The 20,401-nt window shown below is 41.0% G+C and overlaps 1 protein-coding gene across 2 annotated transcripts in view; it reads right to left on the reverse strand.

Moving 5' to 3' along the window:
- Positions 1-20,401, reverse strand: part of LOC121863299 (OTU domain-containing protein 3-like) — a 132,763-nt gene that overhangs the window by 95,692 nt on the left and 16,670 nt on the right. Inside the window, exons 2-3 of one of the 2 annotated variants that reach the window (XM_042361890.1) lie at positions 9,694-9,739; positions 9,213-9,367 (exon numbers count right to left, since the gene is read on the reverse strand). In XM_042361890.1, the coding sequence (XP_042217824.1) occupies positions 9,213-9,367 (155 nt within the window). In that variant the 5' untranslated portion in view covers positions 9,694-9,739. The remainder of the gene's footprint in view (positions 1-9,212; positions 9,368-9,693; positions 9,740-20,401) is intronic. The other variant, XM_042361889.1, reaches the window with a different exon arrangement.

A 20,401-nucleotide genomic window follows, 5' to 3' on the forward strand; every position in this document is an offset into this window, starting at 1 on the left:
CGAACAACACACAGGTATATACGGTAAATAAGGACATGGGGGAGCCAGAGTTTTTTAGGGGGGGGGGGAGGCAGCAAAACTACACGGATTTTTAACATTGACGGGTATCTCTGTTACCTAACCCCCGCGTATGTTAAGGGCCGACTGTATATTGATATAATGTGACTCATGGTGTCCTCCTAGTTCAGATGAGTGATGTGCAACTGGAGGATGAAGGTCAGGAGTCCGGGCCTATGGATGATTGAGGAGACCATGGAACTGTCCCTGAGGAGATACTTTTGAGTGATGATCTACAAGGACTAGAAAGTTCAGCTCAGGCACTACATTCAAGGAATTGTCTGTCAGTAGAGAATTTGAATTCGGTAGTAGTAGTTTCACCCAAGACCCAAGGGGAACCATACTACATGTAATAATAAAAAATGTAAAGCGACTTGGATTACTAAGATAGATCCTCATGTGGCTTGCATAATTCATGGCAGCTGTGTCTCAAATAACCTATTTTCACCAATGGATTGTGCAGTTTGTTATAATCAAATTTCTCAATTTCATCAAGCTACAGGTGATAAGAAAGATTTATTGCAAATATAAATTAAAAATAGGTGGAATAAGGCCTTGAAGAGTAAATTTTTGATTGTACAACAATGGAAAGATCCCAAGTTGGCAGAAAGTTTAGGTTTATTGGTGTTAGGTAAAAGACTTAATCCCCACTTAGACAAGACTGCTCCTGCTAAGAAAAATAAGTTATTGGACCCTCCAGACAGTGGGGCAGTAGGAAGTCTACAAAAACCTCTATCTACTCAGTCTGATTTCAGTGGATTCCAGGATCAGGACGATGAGCCTGGTTCTAATCATAGTATCCAGTCTCTTGAGCAGGAAGAACCTGTTGAGACTGACTTCATCATATCCACATCTTGGCAACCACTTCCACCTGGGGCAAAAGTGTTGATTACTGTGAGTGGAAACAGGCTGCTGTCGACTGACACGCAACTGCTGGATAATATTGAGTGTAAGGGTGATTCTAACAGGCCGTGGATAACATTGGTAAGATCTAAGTCTTCTCTGTTTTCTAATACATATAAATCTGTGGATTCCTTATTCAAAATATTTTATGAAAATGTCTCTGAGCTTCCTGATATCTCAGCAACTACAAAGAGACAAAGGACAAGCAACTTTGGGTCATCATTCTTTGTTTTTGGAGGGTGATACTACACTTTCTTGGCCTGATATTTGCCCAAAGATGATCTCTGAAATAGACGAAGTCTGGGCTAATTTATTGAAAGACTTAACATTCATTCCCGCAGACAGGAATGCTCACAAGTTAGTTTTTTGAAGTTCCAATTTAATGACGAAAAGAGTTCCTTATATGAACTTACCCAGTATTTGTCAGCTTCAAAATATGTTGAAATAAGTTATGAAAAAAATTTGAAACCAGTTGCCTGTGCACTGCTGCTTGAAGAATTTAAAATTAGGAAAGTGGCAGCAGACGTTTGGTCTGCAATTATGATGTGTCAGTTATTAACTAAGTTTGTGCTGGACTATGAAGAAAATTCAGAAGTGGACAAATGTTTTGCTGCTGCTTTACAAGGAATCCCATATTCCCTGTACAACTCATTCTTAGATCATTTATTGAAAGCCCTAAGACTGAAAGTCCAGCTAAGGAAACAAGCAACAAATAATGCTTCAAGTGGTAGCGCTTATTTGTTGATACGTTCTTCTCCTCTATCTCCTGCTTTGTTTTGTGAACAATCATTGATTAATTACAGATCATCTTTGGAGAATACAGTTGTACCCCACTTAACGCGGTCAATAGAACCCAGAGGGTCCCGTGTTAAGTGAAATCCGCGTTAAGTGAACAACAGAACATATGGGAATAATTCCAATAGAAACCGGCCCGACCCCCAAACTCCACTTTTTGAAGACACATAACTATGTTGTAGTAAAAATAACATCTTAATTTTATGATGGTACATGCACACAATTAATACTTAAGAGAAATAGAGAAATACAGTCGCCAAGTTAATGTCCATTCAAATAATGGACTCAACTCCCTCCCCCTCTCACACTACACTGCCGGCTCTTCCCTCTCTGAGAAATTTTTGGGGAAAACCACTAAATTTTAATAAATAATACCTCAAACTAAAGTTAGGATAATACAATTGACATTGGTGGATTCCTTGTAAGACCAGGAATATTTTGAATATAAATGTCATATATTTTGCACAAAAGATAACAGTTACCCAGAGAAAAATTTTTATCTAAAATTTGTATGTCTAATGCAAAATATATGATGTTTTTATTCAAAATGATCACCAAATTATAAGAATTCCAGCAATGTAAATTATATTCTGACCGGGTAATTTGTATGAATTTTATGAGCTAAAACAAATATCTTCAGTTAATAAAAAAAAAAATATTCTTCAGGACACTATCTGTCAATCAAAGTACCCCACCTTGCCTCCCCCCTCTTCCAACCGTGCGGTCAGTCCCAACCCTCCCCCCCACCCCCCACCAATCCTCCCTTCAAGAGATGTGGGGTGAAAAAAATAAATTTAAACATTTTGTATTAAATAATACCTCAGATTAAAGTTAGGATAATATAATTGACATTGCTGGATTCCTTGTAAGACCAGGAATATTTTGAATATAAATGTCATATATTTTGCACAAAAGATAACATAGTTACTCAGAGAAAAAATTTTATCTAAAATTTTTATGTCTAATGCAAACTATATGATGTTTATATTCAAAATGATCACCAAATTATAAGAATTCCAGCAATGTAAATTATATTCTGGCCGGGTAATTTGTATGAATTTTATGAGCTAAAACAGGCAGTCAGGCAGGGTGGCGGGTGGGGCAAATTTAAAAATAGCGTCTCGAGCCGGACACTCACCGCGTATATGTGGAAAAAATCCGTGTTAAGTGAAAGTTCAGCTCAGGCGAGGCACCGCGTATATGATAAAACGCGTTAAGTGAAACCGCGTTAGGCGGGGTAATACTGTACTATTAATATTAATGTCCCCAGGAGTCCTCAGACCTTTCAGAAACCTAGGAGAGGAAAGTTTTACAGGGGAACAAGACCAGCTGCTCGGGTCAGTTATCAACCTAGGGGAAATTTTAGAGGAGGAAATAATCAAAGACAATAGAGGTGGCCATTTGTTCAGAAGCGGAAGGAGACCTTATTCCACCACCTCAGCAACTTCTCCCTTCCAATGAAGCTAGACAGCTGGGTCGTCTAGGGCAGTGGTTCTCAACCTTGTTTGCCCCATGCACCCCTTTCACCATATGTCAGAATGTCATTCCCCCCTCCTTTCCAAGATTGTCTGCCTCAAAAAGTGCATTCCAAATAATATGCATATAATACTGAAAATCCTTTATTTTTTCCATATTAGTATCAGTTTCCCCCCCCCTGAAAACCTGAAGGGGGAAATTCCCCCCTGGTTGAGAACCCCTGGTCTACGGGGTTGGGAGAACAGATGCTACAGACTTCTTCCATATGGGCTTACAAGACAATCAAAGGGGGGTCTCACATGGACTTGGTTGAGGATCCCTGCCCTAGCATTTCCAAAAAAGGGTAAAAAACCAACCCCATTACTTACAAAATTCTTAAGTTAACTACTAAACAGAGATGTCATAGAACTGTTGCAGTCAGAGAAATGTTTCATGTCTCGCCTATTCCCAGTCCCCAAGAAAAGCAGCGACAGATTAAGGTGGATTTTGGATCTTTCAACCCTAAACAAATTTATTACCAAAAGAAGTTTCAAGATGCTCACTTACGACCATCTGACGCATCTACTTCCGCCCAATGCTTGGATCTCAAAAGTGGATCTCGAAGATGCCTATTATCACGTTCCCGTTGCTCCCAGGTACAGACAATTTCTGGTGTTCAAAGTAGGGGAATTAAGTTATCAATTCACAGTGATGCCATTCGGTCTGACAATTGCACCAAAAGTCTTTACAAAACTGGCAACATTCCCAGAAAGATCCTTGCAAAGGAGGACATACGAACCTTTGCTTATCTAGACGATTGGCTGATAATGGGAAACTCTTTCGAAGATTGTCAAAGGGCAATCCAACGTACACTAGTACTATTTCAAAACCTTGGTTTCAAGATAAACCAGGTCAAATCAAATTTAATACCATATCAAAAGTTGGATTGGTTAGGTCTCCAGTGGGATACAAATCAGCAGTCAGTCAGTCTACCAGGAACAAAAGTGACTGATTTGATAAACAAAGTAGAAGCCTTTTGTGTAAAGCACAAAGTTTCTTAGCACGATTGGGAAAAACTTCTGGGTCTGTTGAATTTTGCCACAATAGTAGTTCCATTGGAAAAGTTAAGGAAAAAGCAACTATCTCATCTGGATTCAAAGTAGCTTCACAGAAACAGAAATGTTGCTTCTTCTCTTCCTATTCAGATAAAGAATCATCTGTTATGGTGGACAAACTGGGACAATCTAATCAGTCCTTCTCCCTGGGTTCCACCTCAAACAGGTTTGGTCGTTTGTACGGATGCGTCCGAAATAGGATGGGGATACCATTCTTCAAAAGGGGAATTCAGTCAAATGAAGTGGAGCAACTTCCTTTGGGACAAACACATAAATATAAAAGAATTAGCAGTGGTCCTATTCTTTTTGTCGGCAAACCCAAATTTACAAAATATGACGATCCTGTTTGCCACGGACAACAAAACGGCAGTGTTTTGTCTCAATCATCAAGGGTCAACAAGGTCTTGACCCCTTCTACAACTGTCAGAAAAAATTTTCAGTAATTGTGCAACACAAAATCTTTACCTCAAAGCAACTTATATACCGGGAGTGCAAAACAATTGGGCAGATGCGCTGTCCCGTCTCTGGCCAGTATTGACAGAAACAGAATGGTCCCTAAAGGTATCAGAGTTCAAGAGTCAAGTGAGGAAGTTTGGAACTCCACAGATTGATCTGTTTGCCTCCCTAACAAATCAAAAGATGCCAATTTATGCATCTCTGGAAAAGTCAAATCTTTTAGGAAATGCCCTCCTCTTAGATTGGAACCTTTGGAATTCAATCTATCTATTCCCACCTGTGAAAATATTGCCCAAAGTGGTTCACAAACTCAGATCCTTCTGAGGCAAAGTCCTCTTAATTGCACCATATTGGATCCTACAACCTTGGTGCCTGGATCTACTGGACTGGTGCCCAAATCCTCTACAATTGCAACAAGGATGTTTAGACCAGGTACTACATTCTCAGTTCGAGATATCCTTGGCACTTCATGCTTGGAGTTTCTCAAAAAAGTTTAAATAGGTTGTTGGGTAATTCCAATACAGCTAAACAAGTATTAGCAGGTCATAGACCCCAAACTTCTATTCAATATGAGAAAGCTTGGAATCTTTTTCAACAATTTATCAAGTTAACAACTCCAGATTCATTATCGGAAACAGTTGTGTTAGAATTTTTAGAATTTCTGTTCAGAGTTAAAGGCCTTCAGGGATCGACAATTGCATCTTATAAATCAGCGTTGGTTGCCCCTCTGGCTTGGGGTTTTAATATTACTTTGAACCCGAGGATTCGTCAAATGGTAAGATCATCATTTTTCATTCAGAGACCTCCTCGACCCAAGAGAATCCCGCCTTGGTCTCTGGAAAAGTTACTAATCTTCTTATGGGGCCTAATTACAATATAAATCTGAACAGGGAACAATTACTCCAGAAGGCAGCTTTCCTTCTAGCAATAGCAACGGGTATGAGAATCAGTGAACTGATTTCAATTTCCAATAATCCAACATGATTGGTATTTTCTGACGAGGATGTTATCCTTTTTCCTACAGAGATCCTAATAAAAAATGAAAGGGAAGATTTCCAAGCTCAACCTATTAGGATAAAACGTCCAATGGATGAAACGAGGGTTCTTCGCATATTGTGTCCAGTTAAAAATCTTCAGGAATGGTTAACCAGATTCCCTAATCAAGACCCTTATGTTTTCTCATCAAGGGATGGTAAGAAATTATCTCCTAGTCCATTGACAAAATCCTTATCTCAATTATTGAATCAAGCAGACCCTGGCAAGAAATTTTTGGCACATGACACTAGGAAATAAGCAGGGTCTGTGGCCTTTCTGCGGCATATGAGTCTCAGTCAGATCAAGGAAATGGGCTTTTGGAGATCTTCAAAAACTTTCAAAGACAGCTATCTTCATCTATCTCTGAGAGATGCTTCAAATGTGGTGGTGCTGGGTTCCCCTCCCCCACTTAAGTCAATCTCCAATGCCAGGACCTTCTTCCTCATCAGAATAAAGTGAGTATCCATTTTGAGTAAATTAACATTTTACCTTCCGGTAAATATTCCTAATTTTGAAAATATTCCAAACGGTTTATAATATAATCTGGACCTCAGTCAGCGGAGCCTTGTATGCAAAGTCACCTCCCTCTCCACCTCCTGCTCGGGTATTCTTGGTGACGTCGCATTCAGAGCTTGAACAAAAAGCCGTTTTTTTCTAAAAACCAGTTTTTGTGATAGAGCTCGGAATGCGACGTCCATAACCCACCCATCTCCACCCCTCGAGAGTTGACTTTTATTTACTGCTCGCTCTGAGGCAAGAGATGAGGGTCGTGATGCGTATAGTGGGGGTTGAAGGAGGGGGTTTTGAGAATTGCAATTAAATGCCAGGTAGCGGCGTGTCCTAATATTACTTATTAAGTAATTATTAGATGTTTTAATTGCCTGTATGTTGGCCTGGCGAATTGGCTAGGAATTAACATACCTAGGTAACATTGCTGACGTCGCATTCCGAGCTATATCACGAAAACTGGTTTTTAGAAAAAAAATGGCATTTTTTGTTGGCAAACCCAAATTTAAAAAACATGACGTTTCTGTTTGCCATGGACAACAGAGCGGCAGTATTTTGTCTCAATCATCAAGGCTCAACCAGATCTTGGCCCCTTCTCACACTGTCAAAAATAAATAAAATAAAATACATATAAATAAATAAATAAATCAGAGTTTGTGTAACACAAACACTTCGCCTCAAAGCCACTCACATACCGGGAGTACAAAACAATTGGGCAGATGCGTTGTCCCGTCTCAGGCCAGTATCGACGGAAACAGATATCAAAGTTCAAGAGTCTAGTGAGGAGGTTTGAGGCTCCACAAATAGATCTCTTTTCCTCACAAAATGCCAACTTATGCATCTCTGTAACGATCGAATCTTTTAGGAAATGCTCTACTCATAAATTGGAATCATTGGAATTCAATCTACCTGTTCCCACCAGTGAAAATATTAAAAAACTCAGATCCTTCCAGGGAAAGGTCCTCTTAATTGCACCATATTGGATCCTACAACCGTGGTCTCTGGATCTGTTGGACTGGTGCCCGCATCCACTTCAATTGCAACAAGGATGTCTAGACCAGGTACTGCACCCTCAGTTCAAGATATCCTTGGCACTTCATGCTTGGAGTTTCTCAAAAGATGTTTAAATAGATTGTCGGGTAATTCCAATGTAGCTAACCAAGTGATAGCAGGTCATAGACCCCAAACTTCTATGCAATATGAGAAAGCTTGGAAACTTTTTCAACAATTTATCAGGTTAACGAATCCAATCACATTGTCGGAAACCGTGGTGTTAAAATTTTTAGATTTTCTGTTGAGGGTTAAAGGCCTTCAAGGATCTACAATTGCATCTTATAAATCAGCATTGGTTGACCCTCTGGCATGGTGTTTTAATATTACTTTGAACCCAAGAATTTATCAAATGCTCAGATCGTCCTTTTTCATTCAGAGAAACCCTCAGCCTAAGAGAATCCCATTTTGGTCTCTAGATAAAGTTACTAAATTTCTTATGGGCATAATTACAATATAAATTTGAACCGCGACAGATTGCTCCAGAAAGCAGCCTTCCTTCCTGTATTAGCAACAGGTATGAGAATCAGTGAGCTGATTTAAATTTCCAATAATCCATCATTATTGGTATTTTCTGAGGAAGATGTCACCCTTTTTCCTATGAAGATTCTAAGAAAAATGAAAGGGAGGATTTTCAAGTTCAACCTATCAGGATAAAATGGCTAATGGATGAGACAAGAGTTCCTCATATATTGTGCCCAATTAAGAATCTCATAACAGGATGGTAAGAAATTTTCTCCTAGTTAAATGACAAAATATTTATCTCAGTTAGCGAGACAATCAGACCCTGGTAAAAAAAATTTAGCACATGACACCAGGAAATATGCAGGGTTTGTGGTCTTTCTGCGGCATATGAGCCTCAGTCAGATCAAAGAATTGGGCTTTTGGAAATCTTCAAAACCTTTCCAAACAGTTATCTTCATCTATCTCTGGAAGATGCTTCACATGTGGTGGTACTGGGGTCCCCTCCCCCGCCTAGTTAATCTCCACAACCAGGACCTTCTTCTTCCTCATCAGAATAAAGTGAGTATCCTAATTGGGATATGTAAATTAACATTTTACCTTCCGGTAAATGTTCCTAATATTGGAAAATATTTCTAAGTCTATAATTATAATCTGGACCTAAGCTAGCGGAGCCTTATACTCAATGTCACCTCCCTCTCCACCTCTTGCTCGGGTAATCAAAGCTAGACGTCGCATTCTAGATTGAGCAAAAAGTTGTTTTTTTTTCTAAAAAAGTTTTTGTGATATATTCCAGCATGCGACGTCGACATCCCACCCATCTCCACCCCTCGAGAGTTAACATTTGTTTACTGCTCGCTGTAGGGCAAGAGATGACGGTAGCAATGCGTGTGATGGAGGGGGTTTTGAGAATTGCAATTAAATGCCGGGTAGCGACGTGTCCTCCTAATATTACGTATTTAAGTAATTATTAGATGTTTTAATTGCCTGTATGTTGGTCTGGCGAGGTAATGCTAGGCATTTACATACCTAGGTATAAAGCTAGACATTGCATTCTGGACTATATCACAAAAACTGTTTTTTAGAAAAAAAAACCAGGCTTTTTCTTTGTTTTGTAATGTGTTTTTGTTATACATGGTTCTGCAGCCGTGTGCACACCCATTAATTCTATGAAAACACATGTGCCATAGTTTTGAAGAAGATTTTCTGGCTAGTTGAAAATTTTCTGACTGGCTCACTTTGCTGATCCACCAGCCTGGCTAACTGGTGAATAAAATGAACTAAGTACAAGTTAGAGCAAGAAACATCCTTCCCTAATTCACTGAGGTTCAAAAAGGTTGGTAAGTAATGTTTAGGTACAGTAGTTATAAAACTTACCCATCACCAGGAATTTCTCTGAGAGTGAGACCCATGGCCACTAACTGTTGCTTTAATGATACAAAACTTGGGTCTTGTCCTCCGTTGCTAGCTCGAGCCTTCCGTGCAGCACGCTGTGCATTTCTGATGGCCCTTTCCTCACGTTTACGTGCCATCTGTTGAGAACAATTGGAACAGGTACTGTATGTATGTCATAAGTTTTCATTAGGTACCTGAGTAGAAGATCTACCTGAAAAGTAGAAGGCCAACTTTTGGGAATAAAGCAAGTTGTGCATTCATTCATATTTCAGAGAAATATGTGGATTTTATTTATTAAAAAAATAAAAGATTTTTGCTTTTACTGGTCAAGATCAGACTAATGTACTGTACAGTATTGTGCTTTGATAGCTAGTTTCAATGACAGTACTGTATTCATATGTTACCTTTAATGTTCATATTTTGTTATATCAACAATTACAGTACAGTACCGGTATTAACAAACCTAGGTGTAGTGCTTTCCTGTTTGGTTTAGCTAACTGGTTCTGCAACTGAAAAATAATACTGTAATATGAATACAATAGCTAATAACTTTGTATTGGTCATTCTTCAGTATAGGAATCCCTAAGATATGGAAATTTACATTAAAGGAATACAAAAATTATGGAATTATTTTTTAAGAAAAATAAATGGTAAAGGAAAATCTTCTGGATGTTTCCAGAATTAGAAGAATGGGAATATACTGTACAATATTTCAAAATCTTGCCATCCTCCAATACTCAACTACATACTGTAAAACAGAAAAAAAAAACTTGGTACTGTACATAATATAGTACTGTACTGCATATACAATAAAGACATTTAAACTACAGTAACTGTAAACTAAAATGACAACTTCAGGAAATCTTGTTTATTGCATACAGTATTGCACTTCAATTTTTATGACCGATACCTGTATACAGTAAAGTATTCAATTATCACAGTGTTTTGTTTTGTACGTATCCTTAAACAAAAATTAAAACCATTTAAAAATCCAATTGAGCAGATATCAACACGAATCTTCTAGATTACACTGTGTGGCATGGAAGAAGATGTCAATCTTATACAAGAGTGACCACTGTACACCCAGAGAATTCTATCTCTAATAATTTTTTAATGTTGTTAGAATATTGTAATTATTAAGCTTGTTACATGCTTAAAGACCTTTTGTCGATGTGCAGTAATAACATTATAACCAATGTGTTGAGACTTGTGTCATGTGGCGAGAGTTGTTTGCCTACATATGCAATTACTGTAATGCATTTCTTTAAAAATGCTGTAACCCCAATGTTACCGCCACAGTAAGATAAACATGAAAGAGAGAGAGAGGGCAGTGCTGACAACATGTTTGTTGGTCGTGTCTAATATAAAACAGATGGCCCTCGCCTAGGGCTGCGATTGGGTGGCGGTTGCTCACAGTAGTCTATCAATTCTTGCAGGAGAAACAACACGCTGGTCGAACCCAAGACCCCAAGACCCTAAAACGTAAATGTAAACTCTAAATAACTCTAACAAGTATATTTATGTACTGTAATTTGATCATATTATACAACTTGTCTCCTGATGTATCAACAGATGTAACATGTGAGTTATACTTAAGATGTTAACAGGCTATGTACTGTATATTGATTGTATTATCCATACTATGTGTCCTGAGATAACAGCATTTGTTATATGTGAATTGTTCTTTAACAGGTTTTGACCGAATTATATGGTACGCGCCAACGTTGAGGGTTTATTTCTCCAGCAACAAACCAATAACGCTCCTATGAGCGTTAACAGTCAAAACGTATACGGGAGGACTGTCGAAGGACCAACGCCGGAGTGGATCACGTGCGTCGTCAGCAGGGAGACAGTGATAGCGAGTGCTGTGTGTTTGAGTGAAGTGTCTTAAATACCTGGACAGTGTCGTAAAGCTTTGGTCTGCGCGTACGGGACTGTGAGCGTTCCTTCCGAACAGGGATGCACCGCACCCAGTGAGCTAAGGTTTCAGAACACCCGGACAGTGTCGTAATGTTTGGTCTGGGCTGACGGGTAGTTAGCTTTCGCTCGGACACGCACGCAAGTGATTATAACTAACAGCTGATCTTCCTATACCAGTGACACCATAGCAGTAGGCTCTCGTCAATAACGTTTAATAGGTGCCTGAAAAATGCCATTATTAGCAAAAACGTTATTTGTGTGACATTAAAATACATGTAAAAAGGGTTTATTGGTGCAGCCACCCCAAGAATTTCACCCAATTTTTCCCCATAGAAGCCCTGCCTAACATTTTTTGATTGCTGAAATAAAAAGAATTGTTATTCAATCATCAAAATAAAGAGTTTGAGTAATATAACACTTAGCTTGGGGGAGTTTTTGAGGTGCTTGGTGTGATGATTGTTCCATATCTGAGGGTCACTAAGACTTGCACTGTCTTTCATTCTACAGGCTAACCATTTCAAAAGAAAATGCTCTGTTATCACAAACAACCTGTTTCAATCACTTATCATTCACAACTCACCTCGCATTTCCATCACAATCGAAATATTTCTTAGCCAGCACAATACTCTTCTTGGTCTCCTCTAAGTTCCTCTTAATATTTTGCACTGTAGACTCAGGACAGTTCAATTTCCTCACAATATCAATGTTCTGTGCACCACTTTCAATGAGCTCAACAATCTCTTCTTTATCCTTGACCGAGTAGGCACATTTCTTGTGGCTTTGTCTCTTAGATTTGGGATCTTTTTTCTCATTCGCTTTAAAAGTTCCCGGGCATTCAGGCAGCAAATCACATCCTCCACCACCTACCCTAAACCCCCACAGGCAAAAATGCGGAACCATTATTGATTACCGACCCGAGCAACCAGTGGTTATAGAGGCGAAAATCTCACACGTGGGCGCAGCGCTGTATTCCACGGAGCGTGTGTGAGAGTGAGGCGGAGCGGACAACTAGTACTACGTCATCAACATGGCGGCAAACGAATGCTATCTTTGATGCGCTCGGATGCTTCCCGCAAATTCTCCGTTATTCAAGAGAATCCAGACGTTATTATCGAAAATGAGTATCTATTATAACTTACCGTTATTGTCGAAAACGTTATTGTGGAAGTCGTTATTGGCGAGAGTCTACTGTACAGTACTCCCTCTTTATCGACGGGGGTTACGTTCTGTAGACGGCCGTCGATAAAGAAACCGTCGATACCGTGATGGTTACGTAATTTTTCTAACTATTATTAGCATATGTTGAATAAATGTACCTTTAAGCATTAATGCGTTTCCTTTACACATAACCTTAAATAATATTGTATAAATAATAATATAATAAGTGGACAAAAATACTAGCAAACTTACGATTTCATTTATTGAAGTGAACATCGGTCCTTACAGTAAACAATACAGTGTACAGTATATACAAGTGTGATGATTGAGGCTTATTAAAAGCCTGACCAGTCAGATGAGTATGATGAGTCAAGGTCTGCATCTTCTTGAGGGGTGTGGGCAGGTACTGCATCTTCTTGTTGTGAGGTGCCGGCAGCTTCTACGTCTTGTTGTTGTGAGGTGTCGGCAGCTTCTGCCTCCTGTTGCAGGATGCCGGCAGGTTCGGCGATGACAGGCACTCGGCGACTGAAGAAGTTGGTGATGGTGGTCTGTGCTTTCTTGCTTCTCATTTCCCTCTGCAGTTCTATATATGGCAACATAACATTTTCAATAGCTCTCTTTGCTTTAAGGGACCTATCAAGGGAGGGATCAATGTCATAGAGACGAGCAGAGAGGGCCTTACTCATTCTTATTACTTCACCAAGATTATCTAAAGTTAAGTTCTTATTTTCATCATCACTCACTTCATCTTCTGTTTCATCCTGCAGCTCCACTAATTGTTCTAGTTCATCACTTGTAAATGGATCCCCAACATTTCCCAATAACTCTTCTTGCACCTCTGCCGCTGTTAAGTCAGAGAACCCTTCACCTCCAACTTCATTTGCCATAGTTATTATGTTGCGTAACTGAGGCTCGGCTGTTGGGAACCCTGTGAATGTTGGGACAATTTCAGGCCACAATTTTTTCCAACATGATCGGACACAGTTCTGCGACAGTTCATTGTGGCTTTCAGCGATGAAGTTTAGGCACTGTGCAATATCAAATTTCTTCCACATTTCTCTGGGTGTCACATCAGCATCCTTATCAAGGCACTCACGAATCATGCTGAAAGTCTTCTCTGCATATTTAGCCTTAAACACGACAATGACTCCCTGGTCCATTGGCTGGATGATGGAGGTGGTGTTTTTTGGCAGGAAAACCACCTCAATGTTGGGGTGGGCAGTCTTGAGTTCTTCAGAGTGGCCAGGGCAATTATCTAGATATAATACCACTTTGAACTCCATGCCAAGTTCATCCAGATAATCTTTCACCTCTCTAGCAAAGCAGTTTTTCAGCCAATCCACGCACAAATCAGATGTCATCCACGCTTTCTTGTTGTTCCTGTAGAAAACTGGTAGCAAGTCCATGTTTTTATTTTTGAGAGCCCGAGGTCGTGCGGCAGTGTATAACAACATGGGCTTAATCATATGCCCTGCCGCATTCCCACATAGCATCACTGTCACTCGGTCCTTCGCAACTTTAAATCCAGGGGCACTTTTTTCCTCTTTAGAGATGTAGGTTCGGCGTGGCATCTTCTTCCACCATAGGCCTGACTCATCAGCATTAAAAACTTGTTCCGGCCTATAACCCTTTTGTTCTATGTGGTTAGCAAACTCTGCAGGGTATGCTTCCCCTGCCACAGTGTCTAAATAATCCGTCGATAATCGAAACCGTCGATAAAGAGGGAGTACTGTATATCAAATATCAACCATATCGCAAAATTAACTTCAGAAAATACTCACAAAGGTTCGCTTAACAGATACATAATTCTGATAAGATTCATTAACTTTTACTTTGTCTTTATCTTAAGTGAACGTATATAAGTCTTAGTATATTTCACGGTAATTATATAAGACGTTGGTGTTACATTTAGATTTAAGTCAAACAATGATAAGGAGCCATGAAGAAATACATAAATGAAAAGGATTTGTGCATTCAAGTTATATGTACATATACCGGTATGTATATGTGTACATATACATATTAGGGGGCAGGGAAAAAACACTTTTATTTGAGTTGCAGGCTGCACTTTTCAGGCATCGTTTGTATGGCTGTAAAAAACACCTGTGCAAAATTTCATGCCATTTCATGCATACTTACCCTGCCGCATCGCGAACGACTTTTTGTCAACTTTTAGTGCATACCAAAAATTAGGTGTCATTTAATGTTTTCCAGGATAATGATAAATTTTACATGGGTGACATCGATTTAATTCACATGTTATTTTACATGTACACCGTATAGAAAATCATTACAAGTTCATATTGAAATTCTTTTTTGTGCGGAACCTTGGCATCATTTTCCTAGACAATAATCTTTGCCTAATATATCCATCTCTCGATTCGTATCCCGTCACTTCAGTGCAAGCTTCAGTCATCACTTTTATGCCTCTCTCGACCGCCTGAGTGCTGTTTGGCCACTTGGGCACCACTAATGGTGTCTCAAGAATGTCATTAACCTGTAGATTTGACAGAGAAGCAATGTAAGGAGGCTCAGTCTTGAGTTCATTCCTCCAGTTAATCATGGAATGATAGTTTTTTGCTTGCCACTTTAGTTTCGGAGTCACCACCTTTCTCATGTTGACTACAGGAGGCACATCCTCATTCCCATCTCCATCTTTACCCTCCTCATCAGTATAGTTTAACAAATTCTCGTCAACAGCAGCATCAGAATCTTCCTCCTCCTCTTCAGATCTGCCAGTGCATTCTTCCTTTTGTTGAGTCTCCTCTCTAATTTTTCTTATCATTGAGACAGCTTTTTCTCTAACAGTCATGTCCTCATCTGCACACATACCAAGAAGAAGTTGATCTGTGTGGGCGAAGTATGCATTTCTCTGGACAGCCTTCTTCACTATCGTCTCCTCCTCACTATTCAGGTGTTTCATATATAGCAGGGACTGGAATACGTTCCTTGAGCCGTGTGTTACGTAAGGGTGTATCTTGATGTAAAACCACATTGGAGCACTGAACTTTATTATTGTAATGACAATTCTTTTCAACTCATGGCTGGGTCTTGATGTTGCTACATACAGCCTGAGGATTCTACTCCATAAGGTGTTCCACCTTGACACACAGGGAGGACCTGGCTCAATAGCAGCCAAGTCATCTTCAACAACACCTGTGATAACTCCTTTACAAATCCTATACAGGTATTTCTGATCCCAGGACAGATCTTTCTCCACTTCATCATTAAACACAGGGAAATCAGGGAAACTGACTGGCTGGAAGGCGACAACTGGAAGCTCAGACAAAGACTCCTTGATCTGCTTTCCAATGGGACCACGCCAATGCTCAGGACCACTTGGTTTACCATCATAGTGATAAAAAACTGCGCGGAAAGGCAGCTCATTTCCGTGAAGCTGACATATGAAATAATGGAGCGGGTGACCAAGTAACATTTCAAGATGATGAATGACTCCATTTTCTGATCCTACATTTACATTGGTTCCATCACAACCAACACACACAATGGGCTGCTGGGTTAGATTTTTCTCCACCAGAAACTCGTGAATAGTTTTGGCAATCTGCTTTCCGTGTCCAGTCTTGGGAGTCACATGTGTGAGATATTCATTGCCAGGCTCAACCATGATGACATAATGATCTTTCACCATCATCCTCGAACTCCATTTCTCGGTCTTCTCATTCTTTATCATCACACGAGTGGCGGTCTTCTTACCATCAAAATAGAGTGACGTCAAATTATGAAAAAAAAGTTGATAAACACTGAACAGAACATTGCACCGCCACAGCGGCTGTTTGGCTAGTACTGTAGGTAAATTTAAAAATTTCAGTAGAAAATGCGGCAGACTAAACCTCGACATATCAGCTTCAAATTTGGCATGGAGTCTTAGATATGTATAAGGAACAATGCCTGAAGAGTGCAGCTTTGAGCAAAATTTCACTGCCCCCTAATACATATGTATGTGTGTGTGTAATTAAGAAATAACAACGAAGGTTGTGACAAGCCATAACGTTGTACAAGTTAGGGCGCCGCAGTAGTGTTGTGACATCAGTTGTGTAACGAGTCCCTACATTGATTGTGGGTTTCTGTGGTTGTTAGTGTGACATCCTAGCTCATGTGTGACATCACTCGTGCGCATGGCACGTGTCTGTGTGACATCTACTCGCGTCTGTGTGACATCAATTCCAATTGTGTGACATCAACTCGAGTCTCACTGTAGTTGTGTTTGTGTGACATCACTTGTGCGTATTGCACGTCACGTGTCTGAGGGACGTCGCTCGTGTGTCACCACTGTGGTCGTGATTGTATGACATCGCTTATATTACTTCAGTTGTATTACAGGTTGAGAATACGAAATAGAATACATTCAATGGAATGTATCTATTTCAATATTCAAGCAAGGACGTCGTTCGTGTGTGGCATCACTGTGGGCGCGTTAGTGTGACATCGTTGCTCGTGTATGACATCACTGTGGTTGTGTTTGTGTGACATGACTCGTGCGTAGTGCACGTCACACGTTTGAGGGACGTCGCTCGTGTGTCACCACTGTGGTCGTGATCGTAAGACATTGCTTATAATACTTCAGTTGTATGACATTGCTTATACGACTTCAGTTGTATGACATCGCTTACATGACTTAAGATTGTATGACATCATTTGTATAACCTCAGTTATATGACATCGTCATAAACAAGCAGACGTGTCAGTTGAAGAGCGTTCCCGCTTAACCGAACGTCTCTATAGCTGTCCACGGAAAGAGCCAAATCGAGTTCACTGTGTCACCAGTCATGGAAGGAAACAAAGCAGAGGAGACCAGCCTAACCAGCATAGAAGACCTGGAGGCCCTGAACGATGGAAATGCTAACCGGTCACTCACACAGCCAGGGTAATCGGGGGATTAACAGCTGACGCTCACCCAATTGGCGGCAATGATGCAGAATATGAAAGATCATATGGAGCAACTTCAGACTTTAGGCGATACGGAGGACTTTGGTGAGATGCTGTCATTACCATGAGGAAAACCCTTTCTGGAAACGAGTGAAGGGATGACAGCCACAACGAGGTATACGCGAGACACACGTTGTCAACCGCCGGAATCAGGAGTGTCTAGCTCAGGGGTGTCAAACTCATTTGCCAAGGCGGGCCAGATTTAATATGAGTACACAGTATGCGGGCCAAGTAACATAATTATGAGCAGTTCGCAATTACCTCTTAGGCGAGTAGTACGACAAAATAAGAAAGGTGGATTTAGTCTGCGCTCGTGCGAAACTCTTAAAAACAAACAAATCAAGTGTTCCTTCCTTGATCCATCTTATTGTTTGCTACTGCTGCTTCCTGATAATTGGCACCTCTTGGTATGAACCAGTGCATCAAAGTCTGGCACTAACGACTGAGCTGTAGCAACCTTCAGTATTGAATTAAGGTGCACATCAGTAAGTTGAGACCGAAGCCGAGACTTGTTCAAGTTCATCACAGAAAAGAGTTGTTCACAGATATATGTACTTCTGAACATTGGCATAATCTTTGAGGCAAAACATTTAATCCTGGGATAATTTGGTCCAAAATATTGATAAAATGTGCCAACATCAACACTCGAAAACTTGTTCCTCAACATAGAATCACACTGGAGCTCACTGGTGATGTTGATTGCGTATATTGTTCTAGGAAACAGCAGACTATTTTATTCAGCTGAGGGATACACTCACTATTTAGTTTTAGCTCCTCAAGGTAAGGCTGGAGCAGCAAATGGGCCGCGGGCCGCATGCAAGAGTGTGTAGGGCCGCATGTTGGATACCCCTGGTCTAGCTGCTACACCTCGACACCCATCCAAGGAGGGTTCCCAACACTCAGCGCTTCAGGGACGGGAACATCCCATTGGAGGGAGAGGGAACGTGTTTCCACCCGTTATACCCACTTTCCAAAAACATTGACACTCAGGAACCCATAGCCACTGAACACCGGCCGATGCAGCACCATACTTCACAGACAGCTCGGTGGACCAAAATATCATATATCCGGAGTGGCCTTCTACGCCCATGGTCAGACCCTCGGCTGGAAACTTCTAATGACTGCTCCACGCTACAAACAGAGTTAGTAGCAATCTCGAAGACCCAAACAAACCACGCACCACCCTCTCTGGGTCATCACACGATACCCATCACCCAGATAGTTTAGGAAGTATCCTCCCCAGCAAGTGCAGACCCCAGTTCAGGGGGCGCGCCACTCCAAAACTGACCACGTCCAAGAGTGGGGGGTTGGTGGTAAGCGTTCACTGATCGAGGGTCCTCTTACACTTGTTGTTACCGCAAGCGGTACATAATTATGATGACATATAAACAAATGTTATGTTAGGCTGTAACTCATGTCATGTTTATTGGGCGTGCCTGCCCGTATGCAGTATATAGTGTTGAGATGGAGGCAGATGAGAGACCTAGAGTACGTTGAGGTGTTGGGAGGTGAACTTGTTTGTGTATAATACGCCTGACACAGTGAGTTTGAAGTGGCCAATTTGATCATATGGTGCCCAGCCGGGCACCGCCAGCCTCACTTTAGCTATCCCCATCACACTACCAACACCTAACCTGTTTCTCCTGAAGACTTTCAACACGTAAGTTTAACTTGTATTTATTGTGTACACAGGTAGACTGGGTCAATTGCTTTGTTTATCATTGTGACGACATAAAAATATGGAAGCTTAAGTCCTCATTATAAGTGCTAAGATTAGACTGATTACATAGCTATGATTGTTATGTAAATATATATTGGATTAGATATTTATGTGATTGCCTATGGATGATTTATGTGAAATACTAAAAGGAATTGTATCCAACAGGTTTGACCGAATTATAATGTTCGAGTAGGACGTGAAGTCTAAATACCCTTAACCGCCTGACTGGAGGTTACACTTGCAAACCTGCAGTATCCTTTCATACCAGCAGGTAGGATAACCTCCATCCCCAATCCCAAATCCGGCCTGGCTGCTCCAAGAGCTCCACCCGGAACCACCAAATGGGCCGCCTACAGGAAAAGGCCCGTGTCGGACTACAATTCGACAATCTCAATAACATCAGAGGATCGCGGAAAGGTGTTATCGCTACCAGAGACACGACCTTCCTGAAACCGAAACTGACAAAGAACTGCTATATACTTCAAGAGGACTCTCGATGCTCACCTTAACCACGGAGCCGGGAATATTTCACCAGGGGGGCGTGGAAGTACTTCCAAGAATCAAACTCGCTCGCCGAAACCACTAATGTTGATGAAGGACCATAAGTGACGACTATGTGAATAACGTGCATAAATACAAAGGGAAGCAAGGGAAGCCTCCCGGGATCGAGTAGATGTTGGAATTCACTATGGATATGGTTGACAAGGACCAGAGGAACCAAGCTGAATATATGCAGACTCATCCTCATGCCAATCCTCGTCCAGGAAGAAACCTGTGGGTCTGGTGACATCAAGAATGAAGACATCCAGAGAAACGGACGATGAACGCTACCCATTATGCCACGGAGATCACCTTCAGATGTGTCGGACATTCCTCAGCATGTCCACAGGGGAGCGAATTTCCCTCGTAAGGGAAGAATGTCGCTACTTCGCCAGCCTGGGTCGTAATCACCGGATAATGGAGTGCAGCCAGTTATGCCACGGAGATCACCTTCAGATGTGTCGGACATTCCTCAGCATGTCCACAGGGGAGCGAATTTCCCTCGTAAGGGAAGAATGTCGCTACTTCGCCAGCCTGGGTCGTAATCACCGGATAACGGAGTGCAGCCAGAAGATGGTGTGTGGTATAGATGGCTGCTCTGGAGTACACTCAAGGCTTCTACACTTCACGGGAGTTTCTGACGAGCAGTACCAAGGCTGCAAGCAGAGGGAATGCCAGTTTTCCCTCTCCATTGGCACAATCATGAATGAAAGAAGTAATGTAAACGCCGAAGAGATCAGTGTAAAAGTGGTTAGCGTAGGAGAAAGAAAGAGCCGATCCATCACTATCCCCAAGGTCATTGTTGTTTCACCAGGAAGAGCCGGAACTCTCAGACAATAAGAAGCTTGCCGAACAGCGATTGGCGGGTCCGAAAATGCCTCCTAAA

Source organism: Homarus americanus, unplaced genomic scaffold, assembly GCF_018991925.1.
Source record: "Homarus americanus isolate GMGI-L3 unplaced genomic scaffold, GMGI_Hamer_2.0 scaffold46197, whole genome shotgun sequence".
NCBI classification, from domain to species: domain Eukaryota; kingdom Metazoa; phylum Arthropoda; class Malacostraca; order Decapoda; family Nephropidae; genus Homarus; species Homarus americanus.